At 37.8% G+C, this 16,962-nt stretch overlaps 1 protein-coding gene across 3 annotated transcripts in view; it reads left to right on the forward strand.

The window, feature by feature from the left end:
- The window catches only part of NCOA1 (nuclear receptor coactivator 1), a 1,093,244-nt gene extending 1,077,202 nt beyond the window's left edge, over positions 1–16,042 (forward strand). Inside the window, exons 25-26 of one of the 3 annotated variants that reach the window (XM_029596191.1) lie at positions 860–911; positions 3,479–3,609. In XM_029596191.1, the coding sequence (XP_029452051.1) occupies positions 860–883 (24 nt within the window). In that variant the 3' untranslated portion in view covers positions 884–911; positions 3,479–3,609. Of the gene's footprint in view, positions 1–859; positions 912–3,478 lie in introns of all 3 variants that reach the window. The other 2 variants (XM_029596190.1, XM_029596192.1) reach the window with 2 other exon arrangements.
- The last annotated feature ends 920 nt before the right edge of the window (positions 16,043–16,962 follow it).

A 16,962-nucleotide genomic window follows, 5' to 3' on the forward strand; every position in this document is an offset into this window, starting at 1 on the left:
CAAATTAATCATATTATAGCAAAAATACACCCAAGTGTCTAGCATTAGTGGCTGGGAAGTAAGGGCTAGATGTTTTGTGTGTTATAAGAGGGAAGATAAGCAGAGATCACATTAACAGAGCATTGTATTACTTAAGGTTCATGCAGAATTGAAATGGGAGCATGCCCTTTTAGTCTATTATACAGAGGAGGATCATTATCGCTGATTTCAGTCACTTGTTAAGAAGCACGGAACTCACTTCTCTCATGTCACTTTACAGCACAACAGTGATTTCCCGACTTTGGTTAAAGTTTGCAGCTTTGTCATTAAAGCACCATTTGGTATGAAAAACAAGACAGACCATAGTTTGTTCATGGTGTTTAGCCTTTACCAGTAATCTGGATTTATATAGTGCCTTTCATGCAAATAGAATTCCAGTACTATTAAAAGGACTTAATGTGACAGTAAAATGAATTAATTCACCCAACAGCAGGTTTTTGGCAGCTGAACTTGATAAAACTTCCAGAAAGAGAGATGGGAGGAGAGAAAACACTATTTTTATCCTATAACACCCAGGTAAACTGAATCACAGGGAGGTTATGACTTGCTTAGGTCACACAAAGAATTGATGGTAGAGGGAATTTAAATTTACAGCCCAGGAATTCACTTGACTCATAGTTGTCTTATTTCACTAACTGATATACACCTTCCTATAAATTATTATATTTTAGAAGTTTATATTATAAAATGTAAATAAAATATTAAAAGTAGTTATATAATATCTGGATATCTGATAAAAATTCAGTTTTAATAAATATAGAACATAAAAGAGGAAAGTAAGGATGGGCAAAATTGACTCTGATATACTCTCTCTTTTCAGCTGTCATCCGTGGAGCAATGGTGACATCTTGTGGCGACTGTGTAGATTCCAGGTGTATATTGCCTATGGATTTGATTTTTCCTTTGAATTTCCTTTTAAATGGACAATAAATCAGAGTCAATGTTCCCCATTCTTAAAACTGGAAAACAATACAGAAACATGTTTGATTTGCACTGATTTTATTTTATGGTGGGACTCACAATTTTATCATAACTCTCTATCAGACCTAGAATGGAAAACTATTGTTTACCACTGCTATTTTCTGTTCCTTAGAAATGAGTTACAGTGAACAACTTTGAGAAGATAATAAGCTTTCAGAGAGCATTTAATCATGTGCATCTTGCTAATGCTGAGTTATTAGAGATTTTGCTAATCTAGATATTTTAATGGTAGGCTGTCTAGATCTAACAAAAAATTAAAAGAAAAGTAAGATTCCTGTTCATTTTGAAACCGGCCTGAGTGTAAAATTAAATTATGAAATTTAAAAAAACAAAAAAGAAGAGATTTGCCTCTTTAAATGTAGACCCAGAATTCAAACAAGTTTATAAACAAGTAGTTTCCAGATCAGAACAGTCTGATAGGTACTGATAGACTGAGAACATTTGCAGGGAAATAAGTCCTTTTTTTCCTTTGGATTTTCTATGTTTGCTTGTGTCGAATTACAAATCTTTCCCCAAAAGAAATCTTCCTTGTTCATTCCTGAGATCTGCCATCTCACCTCCAGCCTTGCCTTTAGCAGGTGATAAGTGGTGCAGCAGCAACACCCTTTATGTTTTCCACTGACAAGACAGAGGAGGCAAGATGGTGGATCCCAGAAGCTGATGAAGGTGATCATTCCTAATCCAAATTTAAAGATTTGCAGTTGGGTCCCCGGACTCTTTCTGTGAGTGCCCTAAAGCCAGTTCTGTCCCTTTTTTGTAGTATTAGCATTGCTCTTCACTTTAATCTCACCTGCTAAATATTTGTTTTTTATAATGTCAAATCCCATTTTTATGCCTTTCCATCTACTGCAAAGTCTTAGCTTTGCTGTACCCTAAACGTAAGTACAATAGTATCCACTTACAGAGTATAAAAATTGTTTCGTGATGGTAGTCCTGTGAGGGGGGCGGGGGGGTTAGTATTTTCCAAAGATATTTTTTTAAGTATTTTGTTTCATTATGTTAGAACCCATGTTTTTCATTGGTAATTTTGTTGGGGAAATACATGTGACAACTCTCAGCTGTGGAGCAACAAACAAACTGGATATGTACTGGAAAGCATGGAGTTCCATTAGGACACAGACCCCACAGTCTAATACAGTGCAGAAAGACTGCGTGCAGCAGGGACTTCTGACAAGGCTATTAAACCCAGTTAAAACCACATTCTGCCAAGATGCTGCAACTGTTGGAGTTCTGCAGTCCATAGTGACTGTTTTATGGTAATAAAAAACTATTTGATCAGCAGTGTGCATTCTGAGCCCAGGATTTTCCTACATTGGATTGGACAGCTCACAGGTGTGTTACTGATTTTTCTTTATGCAAATTGGATTTTCTTGCTTATGAAAAACAAATTTGGACAGCCTGAGTGGGAGAAGGTGTTCCAGTCATCACACAACAGCGACATCTATTGGCTGGGTTTAGAGCCTTTGATTGCAGGGTTCCTAAAGGAGCCTTGGTGCATGACTCTTGGCTGAGAACTGTCGCTACAAAGATTGAGCTAAGTAATTGGGAGGGAGATATAAAATAGAGTGAAAATTCTCCAGGTAGTTCTGAATGAAGGTTTATAGCTAATTTGATTTAGCCAGAAGCCCAAAAGAGCAAGAAGAAACTACTAGACTCCCAAAAAACATGAATACAAAGCACAGGCATTCATACTTCAGAACAACCATCCACAACATTTGTAAATGTTGTATGGTATTGATTTAAATGAGAAATTAAACTTGATATCCAGTTGGCATGAGGCTGTCCCCTCAGAATTGTTTTCTGTATTGTTAAGAATATTTTCTGAAATTAGAGAGGAGATGTATTGTTTCTTTTTTTTAGGTGTCCATGAATAAATGATATACTGATTGGTATTTTGAGGAGGAAAAGTCCATTTTTTACAAGCCTTTACTGTGCATTCTTTGTAGACCTACCAGTTGTCCCCTTTCAGCTCATCTATCTTTGCATTCATTGTAGCAATTCAGGCATAAGATCTATTTCCAGCCAACTATGTAGCAGACACCAGTTTAATTACATTTGTAATGCCATTTATTGAAATTTGACTGAAGCAGTAAATAGAATAGGGGGGAATTATTTGGTATCCGGTGACCTCAAATGCTTATGCAGAATGACCTCTTCTGTCTCACTGACCCATAAGACTTATCCCTGAGTGAAAGCACTTTTGTGCCAGATATGTAAACATGGGATTTATATCAGAAGCCTCATGGTTTCTTTTCTGGTGTTTGCTTGAGCCATCTGGCGCTAACCTTGAACATCTCCTCTTTTTAAACTTTATAAAATGTGTACCCTTAAGTGTATCTAACAGTGACATTACCCTGAGACCCACTGCAAATCACAACATTGATTCTGGGGTTCACTGCAAAACCTGTGTTTCTCTGTTTTGACTGTCTGTCTGAAGGTATATTCTCTGTTCCACCAGGTACAGCAGGTCCAGGTGTTTGCTGATGTCCAGTGTACAGTCAATCTTGTTGGCGGAGACCCCTACCTGAATCAGTCCGGTCCCATGGGCTCACAGAAGAGTGCTTCTGGTCCTCAGACTCCCCAGGCCCAGCAAAAGAGTCTTTTGCAGCAGCTGCTGACTGAATAACTGCTTTAAACAAAAAGGAATGTGAAATTGAATAAGAAATTCAGAGATATAAATATATTTTTTTCTGAGATTTTTGATATCTCAAACTGCAGCCATTCTTTGGGTCGGTAGTTTGTGGAGCAAAGAAGTATTTTGATTGGTTGGGGAGGGGGGTTCTGGTTTTGTAAAGGTGCTGGATATTGATGAAAGCCATGAATATCAGACAGACCATTCCTTGAGCCAAACAAAGACAATTCTTACTTTTCAAATCAGTTGCTGGCGCTACTGATGTGAACAGAAGGCTTTGGGAGTAGGATGAAAGTCTCTGGAATCACACAAACTCAGTTTCAGCTGGATCTGTCACTGACGACGAGCCTAATAGACGAAGAGTACTCTTGGTGAAGAAAGTTTAAACAAAAAAAGTGTCTGTTCTTGCGGAATGCCATTTACTCGCTCTGGTAATGATGCATGGTCTCCCGCTTGTGCGTACACTCATCTATTTTCTAGCAGCTGTGAGTTTAGCAAATTTAAAGAGCGTGCTTTTTCAATCCACCTTTTTTCTGTGTTTTGAGCTGGTTTACAAATCAAATGAAGCCTCCAGCAGCAGAGGCCAACCCATGAACATTACATGAAGCTTTCAAAAACAAATTTGAAGAAAGTTAAAAAAAAAAAAAAAAAAAAAAAGCAATAATTATTTTTTTTTGTGGAGAGGGTATGAAAGTGAAAATAAGAGTATCTTTCAAGTTATTGTAGATAATTTTGTGGTAACTCTTAACATAAGCAGTCAATTCTTTCTGCTCATATTATCAAGCTAAAAGATCTAATCTATTTAAAAATCTAAAAGTAAATTCTGTGGTCCACGTAGCTTATTTTTGTCTTCAGTTTAGGCATTTACTGTCACAGTTTGATTTGTTATGGGGTTTTTATTGCATGAGTGTGTGTCGCCTGTACCTGGTTCTTGGACTCACAGAGCTGAAAACACAATGTTGGATAATTTTGATGTGGGGGAAGGTTTTCCAGCCTTTATAAATGCTGCAGATTGAGGGTGGTTCCTTTGTTGAAGTAAAAGACAGAAAAAATGATGGGAAAAACTGGCGACTGACAGACGAGAAGGCATTCAGTCTTCAGAGTTTTCTGAGGCTCCTTCAGTACAGTTTTCTCTGAGGCTAAAGAGGACAAGTCTGTCAGTGCCAAGTGAAGAGTTGTTTCTCTTTTTTCAAGACCGAGTCACAGATTCACAAGCAAAGTACAGAGAAAAACCCTCTGTTATTCCCAGGTAAGCTTAAAAAAATTAATCTCCTCTCTGCAGCCTCCATGTACTTGTCATGTTCTTTATCTATATATCCTCTCACATACACTACTGTGCAGGTTCATCATCTTCAGTCATGTGATCTGTGACATCACATTCCTGTAAATTAAATAGGAAGTAATACACACGCCAGCCTGTTAATGCATTTTGAGACACCTGGAAGTTGCTTCAAAATGCTTTACTACAGACTGGCATGTTATTGCATTTGCAGATATCAATTGAATTTTTGGTATTAAAAGGAAAATATATTATAGAGAGAGATGAAATATTTGGGAATGAGAAAAACTAGACACTAAAGCAACTGACCTGTATCTGTGAAGGTGAAATCTGCATGCATTTAAGTTGAACTTCTCATCCACAAGAACTGTTGTTTCCATCAAACACCCTTTCTTTTTGTTTTTATGTTATGCCTATGTGAATCCAGGAACCAGCTGGGGGATTGATGAACAGTCACAAAATCCACCTGCTCTTTGTCTCACGAAGCACCTTTCTATTTCTTGATGTGACTGGGAAGCAGCACACACCCTGAAGCTTAGTGTTTTCAGTGTGAAACAATTTCTTTAACGGGTATTATCAGCTTGAGGAGTTGAGAGTTTCAGAGCTGCAGTATCAAGGATTGATGGGCAGGAACAGAAGTTCAGTACCAAAACCCTTTCTGTTAGTAATATTTAGCTTTTAGGTCTGAAAATATAATTGCATAAACTATAAGGATGGGTAGGGAAATGTAAATGATAGGCCATGTGCGAGCTCTTGTGTTGTCTCTATGCTTTATTCATATTGTCATAAAATTAGGTCTGAGCTGTGTGCTACTTCTACATTTTTGTTTACTCTGCATTCTGATTCCTTGATCATAAGACTATTTGGCACACAAAATCAGAAGTGAAAAAATACAAAACAGAAACATGGCAGTTAAGTGCAGACTGGATAGTTTTTGTTATGCCAGCATGTCTTAGTGGCTTTCTAAAGCCATTAATTGAGCAGATTTATAATGGTGACACTTGTGCAATTGTCAGAGAATACAATTTTAGTCACACCCAGTGACTTCAATTCAGTGGTGATTTGGTTCATCCAAAAATTCAGGAAAAATGTTAAGGATAAATCAGTGCAGGTGGAAAAATAATCTGTCTGTGCATCATTTGCAGGGCTCTAGAAACATGGCAACTAACAAAATACAGATTCCATAGGCTGTGGGCAATCACATGCAGTTGCAATTGCTTTTCTCAATGGGAAGCTATTGCTTCCATTTCAGTGCAGACACTGAATTCCAGTGCATGTCAGTGTATGTAGTATGCAGATCAGCACAGTCCAATGTAAGCCACGTCATGTCCTCTACTGCCATCTTCTGGAACCTTCTCTTTAAAGGAGCTAGACTCAGTGCCAGATATTGGGGAATCCCTTTTGAAAACAGGACTTGTTTTCTTTTACAGCAACAGGCAGCTTTGAACAAAAGCACTGGTACAGAGCTTTAAAAATGTTTTCTTTTTCCTCATCAAGACTAATGTACACAAAACCCATGGACAATCTGATGTTAATTATGTCTAATTTCAGTGTCAGGTCTTTGAAATAATTCCTTATTTCTATATTCCTTGGTCATATTTATACATATGAATGGTAATGTACATGAGGAGAAAGACAAAGAATGCCAGGAATGACAACACTAGTTTCTTACCATATCAGGTGGATAAGCCATGCAGCTTAACATTTAAAAAAATGGAAATATGGCAAAATTGAATCTTCCTTTGGCTAGATCAGCAAGGAAAAATCCTGGTATCTCCAGTTTCTTCAGATATTTGTATTACCAAAACAATCAAGACAATCTTTTTCTCTTTACTTTTTGGAATTTTCCACATCATTCCTGTCTGCAGCCCCTGTTAACCCATGGCTTTGAAATGGCTCCATGTTTTATGCTATATACATCTGGTAGTATTTATAAAGCATGTGCTTGTTGGTTAGTATTTGATATGAAACACAGAAGCGTAAAACATGACAGACCAAACAGCTCATTGAATCTGCCCATGATTTCTGTTATAAAAGAGTAGAAGACAACTGCCCATCTGATAGCTCTGTCCAGTACTTTAAAAAAAATTACATACACCATTAACTCATATAGTGCCCTAAATGTCATGTTTTGCTGTTATCATGAATCTTGCTTATGTCCAGGTTTATCACTTTCTTATTTTTGATACCACAAAACAGAAAGACCACATTATTCTTCTCTTAATACGTTGTCCATTGTCTGATATGTTCTTTTAGGTTGTTAAAGATGTTAGGATTTACCTCTTCTCTGCCTGCAAACTCTACGATACCCATTAGTTTCTCACCAAATGTTATAATCGTGTAGTGGTAACATTTTTTTCTCAGTGTCTTCTGTGATTCATAGTCATCTCTTCCAAATACAGACAGTAAATACCATCCATCTTTATCCCTTTCCTATATTTTGTTAAATGGGAGTTTGTCCCCTTTTTCTCTTACCTTTTCAGGATGATTTGCTTGGGTGACACAGGTCCTCTTGGTGGCTGAGAGGCAAATTATAAGTCTGAACTTTTCAGTGCAATACTTGAACCAGCAGGAGTCAACGCTGTAGTGGCCGTGTTCCTTCCTCTCTCCACTCAGTGTTCCCAGTGCATTGCTATATGACATGCCTAAAGTTTGTTGGCCCATCAGAGCAGAAGATTTGAAAATGGGTCTGCTGTGCTACGATACACAGACCTCTGAGCCATTTAGGTCCCATTCATTTCATGTGATACATTGTAGACTTTCTTTCCAAACACAAGCTTTTTTATTTCATACTACTAGTGAATAGTTTTGAAAAATTGCAGTGGTTAATTTGGAAGAGATGATGCTGTCCCATCTTAATTTCAATGTTTTTGAACCCCATATTAATAATTATATGTTATTTCTGTACATATTCCTTCTGAGAACAAGTGCCATTCTTTGTAATGTAGATAAAATGCACACAAATAGGGCTTGCTTTGGATAGTCTATATGTTCTGTAGCACTGCATCCTACATACATAGTTCAATTCGCTTTTTATCAGAACTTGGATCTGATTCCAAATTACACTGCATCTTGTGTTTCTGAAAATGGGCTACATTTATTTTTGTTATCTCTGGAGGCAGGGGAACTCTGTGGTTTGCCTTTTTATAGTGGATTACCACAGTAACTGATTTTTCTTTGTTCCGTGTAGAATTTGTTGTCGCAGCTCAGCTCTTTGTAATGCTGCTGCACTAGCAGCAGCCATGATTTTTCCATAATATCAGAGATTCCCTTTTTCTGGTCCAGATGCATCACACACAGGTTTTCAGTGATTTAGAATGCTAAAAACATATATCTGCAATTCCTGTTTTCCAAAACTGGGATAAAACATCATGGGCCCAATATTCTGTTCTGGACAGTTAAGTAACTTAGCCGGATACGACTAATCCAGCTAAGTTAGATGTTTATCCAGCGGCATGACAAAGCTGCTGAATATACGCATATATGTACACACTTAGCCGGATAAGTCTACCCAGCTAAGTTTAGATCTGCTGTATGGGGTGACTAAACTTAGATGAAAACTTATGCGTCTAACTCCGAATATTGGTAGGTAGTTGTATAAGTTATACAGCTAACTCGCTCCACCCCTGATCTGCCCATTTCACACCTACTTTTTGTACGTGTAACTTTTAGGCATATAAGGGATTCATAAGTCTCAGTGGCAGCCACTGATCATGGGCGCATATTCAGCTTCTGCTTATAAGCCACATAAGTCCCACTTAACCGGCTAAATAGCACTGAATACACTTTCGGACGGATTTTTAATGGCCCGCGCGCATAAACACGGGTTACGCGCGCAGCCAGGCCCCTTTAAAATGCATGCGCAACTCCTGTTATGCGTACAAGAGCTGGGCCTTGGGGGCAGGACTAGAGCCGCCCGGTACAGTGGCCATTTGCCGTTGTGCCGGGGGATTGCGCACCGGCAAGGTAAAAAATGGGAGGTCCTAGGATAGGGATAGGGGGCGGTTAGGATAGGGGATAGGGAAGTTCCCTTCCAGTTCGCTCCTTAATTGGAACGGATTGGGAGGGAACCGGGGAAGCCGGACGATGCATCGCCGCATGATTATGGCCTATGTGTACCCCCCCCTTGCGTGCACTGCCCACGATTTTATAACATGCGCGCTCCAATACGTGCATGTTATAAAATCATGCATCCATGTGTGTGCGCAGGGTAGCGCGCGCGCATTCTTTTTTAAAATCTACCCCTTTAAATATTTGGCCCCATATGCAACCAGATGTTTTCCTCTGAATCAGGTGCAAAACAATCCTCCATGAGAGATCTATTGTTCCAAATGTTTCAAAAAATACCCTCCAAACATTAATTAGCTATAATACATATGAGCCTTCAAAAATGAAATTGATATGTAAGTGGACTCCTAAAAATTATGATTTAATCCACTGAATTTGTTTAATTGTAATTAATGGTACATTATTTTTTATTTTCATGTTCACATAAAAAGGGGTATAATTTTATATTTCATAAGAATTTACCATACTAGTTCAGTCCAAGGTTCCATCAAGTCCAGTATCCTTTTTCCAGCAGTAGCCAATCCAGGCCACAGGTACCTGACAAGATCCCAAACAGTAGATAGATCCCATGCTGCTATTGCACAGTGATAAGTAGTGGATATTTCTTAAGTCTACTTAATAACAGTTTATTGACGACTTCTCCAGGAACTTGTCCAAACCTATTTTAAACGCAGCTACACTAATTGCCTTAACCATGTGTCCATACTTTTAATACTATAGGTCATCTTTAATCAATTGATCCACTATTCATACTTTTTTTTTTTTTTTTTTTTTTTACATTTTATAGATGCAAATAAAATATGCTGGCTAGCTTGAAGGAAAGTCACATGTTTGCATATTTTTTTTTGCATCTATAAAATGTAAAAAAAAAAAATTATGAATAGTGAATGATGACCCATAGTATTAAAAGTATGGTCAGGTCCAAATATATATACAGATGGTATGATGATCCCCTAATATTTTTTTTAAAGTATTTTTCTAAAGTGTTATTGATTCTGCTAATGAGTTTTCCATCTAAAAGAAATAAGGAAACTTTGCTCAAATGCTTTTGTCCTAAAAATGAGTTTCTTGCATTTGAATTTTGAGACTTTTTTTTATTTGGTGATCCTTAAATATTCCCATTAATTAATCCATCCAATAACATATATATGAGATAGAGCTAAGTCTCTGCTTGTATAGATGTTCCATGATTTCCCTCCACATCATTTGTTGGCCACATTCTCATTGTTCAGGCTAGTATTTTGTGAGTCATAAGCCAATTCTGATGTATCTCCTCCAGAGAACACCACCAGTTGTCCAGCCCCACCTATCCAGTTATGGTGAGAAATTGCACTCCTGCAACTATTTATTGTTCCTTTACATTGGGTTTGATTTTAAAACTTGCGTGCATGCGTCCATGTGCACATGGTTCCCAGCATGCTCATATGGATGAGGCTATTTTATAACTCCCGCACGCACATGTGCACCAGATTTTAAAGTCCGCGTGCGCATGTACAAGCAGGTGGCCTCTTCCACGCGCAACGGGGATTTAGAAAACAATGCGCAGCGACGCGAGTAGGATTTTCCCAGTTCCTCCCAGTCCGCTCCAATTAAGAAGTGGACTGGGAGGGAACTTCCCTATCCCCCTACCTACCCTTCCTCCCTTTTACCATCTCCTCCCTGACCCGTAAACTAACCCTGTGTACCCTAGAATTTTTTGTTTTGTACCCGCTCCTCCGAGCTGGTATAGGTTCTGCATATTGGCTGGCTGCCGGCACATGCTTCCCCAGGTCAGGGCCTAATGGCTGCTGTCCCCCACCCAGACCACACACCCCTGGCCCACCCCTTTGAGACAGGCTGGCACTTCTGCGCGTACCAGGTCATTTCTAAAATGTGCTTGGTGTGGCCACGTGCGTATCCCCCAGTTTTAGCACACGCAGCACTTTGGATATATCCCTTTTTAAATCAATCATGTTCAAAAGAATCTGACCAAAACATTCCATTCTAATTCCATATTCATCCCTTCTGGTATGCTCTTTTGAAATGTAAAAATCCAGCAGTGTTCCATTGTATTCAATAGTTTCCTAATCTCCTCACCAATGAAGTTGACGGCCTTCCAAGGTATTTCCTCAAAAGTATGCCCATGTTGATGACAATATCATTGGAGCCTCCCATTACCAGTAATAAAACAGCTCCAATGTTCATTCGCGCATGAAATGTAAATACTAACTGATCCGTGCATGCGTGTTCTTTAAAAGATGCTAACGTACTATGGTGCAGAAAAGAAATGAGCAGCAGCAAAGAAATGTAAATCTTGAAGGCTCAGATGTATATAGATAGCTAATTGATTTTTTAGAGTATTTTTGATGCCTCTGAATCAAGGCCAGACTCAGAAAGAGGCCACCTGGAAGCATTGAACTCTTAAAACCTTATTGGGGGAGGGGGGGTTCCCCATTCTCTCCTACAGATTTAGAGATTACGTCCCAAATTCTTTTCTCTGTCCTTGATTTGTAGGCTGTACTTGGCCACATAATACTGTAGATAAAAGCAGCAGTTCTACCATAGGAGGAAGGAAACAAGATATTGGACATATCATGACATGGCACATGTCACAGATTTTATTTGTTTTCAGCAAAATGATTGGTGTTGACTAATTAACCTATATAGTATCCTAAGGAAAAAATTGAATTACCTAATATAGTTTATCAAAAGTGCATATATTTAGCCAGTGTTTAGTTCTACAAATTCACAAATGAGGGCTAAATGTAAGGGAAATGTAACATCCAATTTTGATGATCAGATCATGAGACTGAGATTCATTATTCACTACTAATGAGCTGCTGGCCTCTGTAGTTAAAACTGAATTCTAAACAAAAATAATGATCTGACTATTAAACTGCTGAATACATTGAAATATTTTCTACCTGCTCTGCACTGTAGGCGAGCTTATAACCAAGTTCAGGTTCTTTGTGGATTTGGGATTCAGGTCAGCATTTTAGTGTACTAAACAAGAAATACCAAATACTATGAGGTCCATATTCAGACACAATCTGGCTAGCAAAGTTACTGGAGGATTTATCACTTCGCCATAATTACAGCGAAATGATCCGCTGCGGAGAAAAAAGGGGCAGGGCGATAGCAGGTGGCCGCAACACAGCAGTGCATTTTCGCTCGCCGCAGTTGCAGGTGCGCTGCATACTATCACCCTTATTTCTGGTGCTAATGCAGGCGATAATGGGCGATACATTATCTCCCATAGCGCTACAGGCCGCTAAATTTCTGTAGCCCCACCTAAACCTTGCCCAAACTCCTTCCCTTTCCCTAATTTACATTTTCAACTCGTGATGCTTATTAGGCGACTAGAATGTAGATGGATTTGTGCTCAAATATGTATTTAGCTGGCTGACTTCTGCATTAGCCAGCTAAATGCTTTTGAATATGGACCTCTATGTGCTTTGTATCAGTAAAGTTTAAAACTCATCCTGACCATTTAAAAATCTAGCCAAGACCTGAAAAATTCAACCAACAGCAAATAAAAAAAAATAAAAAGTTGAATTTGAAAATGTTGGTTTAAGCTAGCTTTGGGTAAATATTCAGTCAACATTAATTTGTGGAAGTATTTTAGTTCAAGAAATGAGGTGAAGTAACTGATGTACCAAAATAGTTTTGTAAGGAATTGAGCTCAGTTACAAGCCTAACATTAGCTCTGGAATTTCTCCATTGTAGAAAAATCATGGCCATAGAAGTCAGTGCCTCATAGCTTGTACAAGTGTGCTCTCCTGTCACTGTAACCTGCAAGGAGTTTATTCCGCAGGAGAACATATGTATGTTACAGCCTTTGTATTTTTTGTTTTAAGTTAGAGCCATACATAGTGAGACACGATAACTCTGTGGGATCTGAATAGACTGGGAAGAAGACAAAGAGCAAGGCAAAAATAACTGTTTAACATTTATGAACATCTTTCTATGACTCAGGTCTTGAATTTGCAGTGAACTACCCTAGACTATAATGTTTAAAAGCATTCTTTATTTTCCTTGGTGCCTTTTTATTAAAAAGAGGTGGGATTTGCAATTGTATTAGTAGGGATATGTGTTAAAAATGTTAACAGATTTCCTGAATTTGCCACTAACCAAAGAATGGAAATAGGTTTTTTTCTATAGTATGCCTTCATTTTCTATGACACATGAATAGGAATGTCCTCTCACCTATTACTTGAACTCAAAAAAGAAGGCTTGACTGTGAAACTTTGTGGGGTAAGACTTATGGTGAGACACTTTGGCAAATCTGCAACATTGGGTCGCTATCACACCTCCATATACCAGTGCAAAACAATTGTGAAGTAGTAAATTAAGCAGGTATGTTGTGAAAGACATAGAAGATGCTCACAACTGAAGCCTCAAGGCCTCCTTTCTTACAAAGTGACTGATTAATGTAGCTACAGCTTTTTCACTAACAGGAATATAGGCATGGTGTGTGAGTATCTCTGATGTAAACCCCTTTCACTCTCTACCAGTGTCCCAGTAAGACAAAACTGCCCCTGGAAATTAGAGTCTTTTCTATATGCGGGTCCCAGAGGAAACTCTGTAGTTGTTTTTCTTTTAATGTACAATGGCTCTCTTATCTAAAAGGGGACAGGAGGTTGGGAGTGCACACTTCCCAACTTTTTACTGGCACTGTGACAGGGTTACTGCTTATGACAATATTATTTGTACAATCAGATCCATTTTGTAATAACTACTGAGCCTTTGTCATTCAGACTAGAGATGGGCAAAGCCCCATAGCACTCTAGTATAATGGCATATAGTATATAAATAATAATATTTATAGTCAGCTTAGAGTTGATAGACCTTCCTAATAAGGGGACTTATCCCCAGCATTTTTTAATCCCATCTGTTCAGTGAATTGAATTTAAAAAGTACCAATTAGTGAACTGGACACCATAGTTTCCAAAATGGGTATTGACAAGAGCAGGCATTCTTGTAATGTGATTTATTTTTTATCTTAATTGTTTGGTGCCTGAATTTGAAATTTTCTGACTGGGGTACTACATTAGGAGCACATAGAGCCTGCAGGCTCCAAAAAAAATCAGACTTTTTTGCATGAGTTTTAAAAGCTGCTTTTGAAGTAGGCTTCGATGTATTCTCTCAGTTTAGTGGATGCATTTGTATGCTTCTTTGTGTATGTCCTGTATGCAAATTTAGAAGGGTTGGAGCCATAATCCAGCTCTCAGGAACTAGTATCAGTACCCAAAGGGAAGGAAAGATTTGTTTCTACTTCCCATCTGCCTTTCTTTAGGAAATAGTATTTCCCGTGAAATGTGATTTGAAAATGCCCATGGATAGTGAGTGGTGTTGCTCTGCTCTCTTTTGAATGGCAACCTCTTTCTAAAAGTGGGCTTTTGGGAAGTGATTTTTTTTTTCTTTATCTAATCTGAGACCTGAAATTAAAAAAAAAAAAGTTACTAAAAACTTAAGTGAATCCGAGCTCCTTAAGTCATATTACTTTGCACATGAGGGACTGTTTGTGTAAGAAGGCCTTATACAAATAACTGTTATGTCCTATTTGAATATCAGAATGATAAAATCATAGTTTGGGCAGATTTTGCTTTTTTGTTTGTGAGACATTTCTATCTTGGGAAGACTGAGCTTGTATGCCTTGTTTTAGCGTGAGGAACACTCTGCTTCAGTGTATGCTTCTCATCCCCAAAGAATGCTCTTTATCATGATAAGAGGATTTAGGCATTGCCTGATCTGACCTTGGTAGTCCCAAAAGCTTCCATCTGAAAATATATTAGCTTTCTTCACATAACAGACATACTGTATGGCAGAACATCTTGCAACATTTCTGCTGGTTCACAGAGGAAAGTGGTAATGAAACTATCCTGCAGCTGTTAATGTAAAATGTTGGAGGACTGGAGGCTAGTGTGTTAAGTGGTGCATGGGGAACCCTTGGGATAAAGGTATTTTGTGACTAACTTTGCACTGTGAACAATAATTTAAAAAGAAGGAATTCAAAAATGGTAGCAAAAGAGCATATATAAACTGACTGCAAACATTATGCACTTTTTTAAAAGATTTCAACAGAACCCTTTATTATTTTCTTCACTGAAAAAATCAGAGGACTGAGGCATGGAAGTAGGTAGAAGGTATCTCATGCAAATTGAATTCTTAAGTGTAATATAGTGATCAATTGTGTATAATAAAATCAAGACTTTAGTTCAACCATCCTTGTAATTTTGCAATGAAACAACCTGCTGTACAGAACAATACACTTTCTAAGTACCTCTTCAATCTGGATCAAGATTCATGATGATGTTTTTATTATAGAAATCACATAGAACCTGTGTTACTCTTAATATGTATTTTACCATGTCTGTTCTAAATTTTATGTTGTATGGCTTCACCCTTTTTGGGTCTGCATTCCTTAAGATAGTCAAAGCATGAAGGGAGATGCAAATTAGAGCAAAGATAAGGTTCACTCATCTAAAGTCATTATGGTTATATTCAAGTCAAACTTTATTCATGGCTAATCTCAACCATCTGGAAATGTCTGACAGTTACTCCTCACCCCCTTCCTGGTTTTATGGAAGACCGACTACTGTACATGACAATGTAATTTTTCTTTCGGACTATAATGAATGCTTACATATGGTGGCTAGAGTAACATAGCACTGTTTATTAACCATGGAAAATAATGTGGCTGCCACATTTACAGACTTTGGAATGGAGATCAAGAGAGACAGTGAAGTATCCACAAGGTACGGTTTATACCTTGTGAAATTTTGTTTCACTACATATCTCTGAGTGGGCATGTGTATGTATGTACGACTCCAATTAATTGTATGTAAGCAAATAGAGAATTATATTTAAAAATATTGAAGAGTTCCTCCTCCCACGCAGGTGATACTGAGGAATATACCACATATGCCGTTGACTACTCTAGAACCTGTTACTCTTGTCCCTTCAGCTCCTTGGCCACAAGGTCAAAAACCAATATAACTAACTATTTAAAAAACAAAAAAAAAAAAAAAACAACTCAGGGTATTTACCTGGAGAGCAGTAAAGTGCAGCAAGACTTTGTCTTTATATCTTTCTAGAGCAACTCCTTTTTATTCATTTTACTATTTTGTAAATGGGAGGTAAAAGCCATTTACTTAATAAAAAAATAATAAATGGATTTTCAGTTTTTTGTTTCAAACGATTTGAATGTCTTGTTCCCAGTTTTCTTCACTGCTTGTTACCTCATAGCTGACCTAGGATACTAGGATTGCTTTTTTATGCCCTCTAGTCCTCCCTCTCCTACCATGCAGTGGCTATCAAAGCAAAGCAAGTAAGGCTTCAAATTTAGGTAATGTTATATTTTACTTGTAGGAATGTCCTGTGTTCTGGTATCTTCACTGCTGTTCTAAGCAAAATGTGTTGCTTATTTCAGACATTTGCTTTTTTCAACATTAAAGCATTCTCAGATGACAACATGGTCATAAAACAAAAAACCATCCTGGATCTCAGAAATAAAAAGGCAGTGCCTGTTTTAAGTGATAGTTTAAGTAATTGAGAAATTGTCATGTATGCTGCTGCAGTCTATTAACCTGCTTTGTATATAAGGCTTAATATACAACCCAGAAATACAAAGTGCTGAGGCTACTCAATCATTTCCTCTGTTGCTTCTGAAAAAAAAAAAATTAAAATCTGTAACCAGCTTAATATTTAGAATTTTGCTCGTAAATGGCTCTGTTCACTAAACACTCTCTCCCCGTTTGGTGCCTGTGTTGAAAAGAAAATCTTGGGTCAACGGGGCCTCTCAGTTTAAAGAGAGTATTTCTCTTATCTGCCAGAGTAAATTTACTCTCACAGTCTCACATTTTGGATTGAGATACACTTTAACTAGCAAGTTTTGCTAATGTAAAAAGGTATAAAAATAAGTTTCAAATATTTTATATTGCAATTGTTTCTTAAAAAAAGTGACAATGGGATTTTCATAAGA

Source organism: Rhinatrema bivittatum, chromosome 3 (assembly GCF_901001135.1).
Source record: "Rhinatrema bivittatum chromosome 3, aRhiBiv1.1, whole genome shotgun sequence".
Taxonomy (NCBI): Eukaryota; Metazoa; Chordata; class Amphibia; order Gymnophiona; family Rhinatrematidae; genus Rhinatrema; species Rhinatrema bivittatum.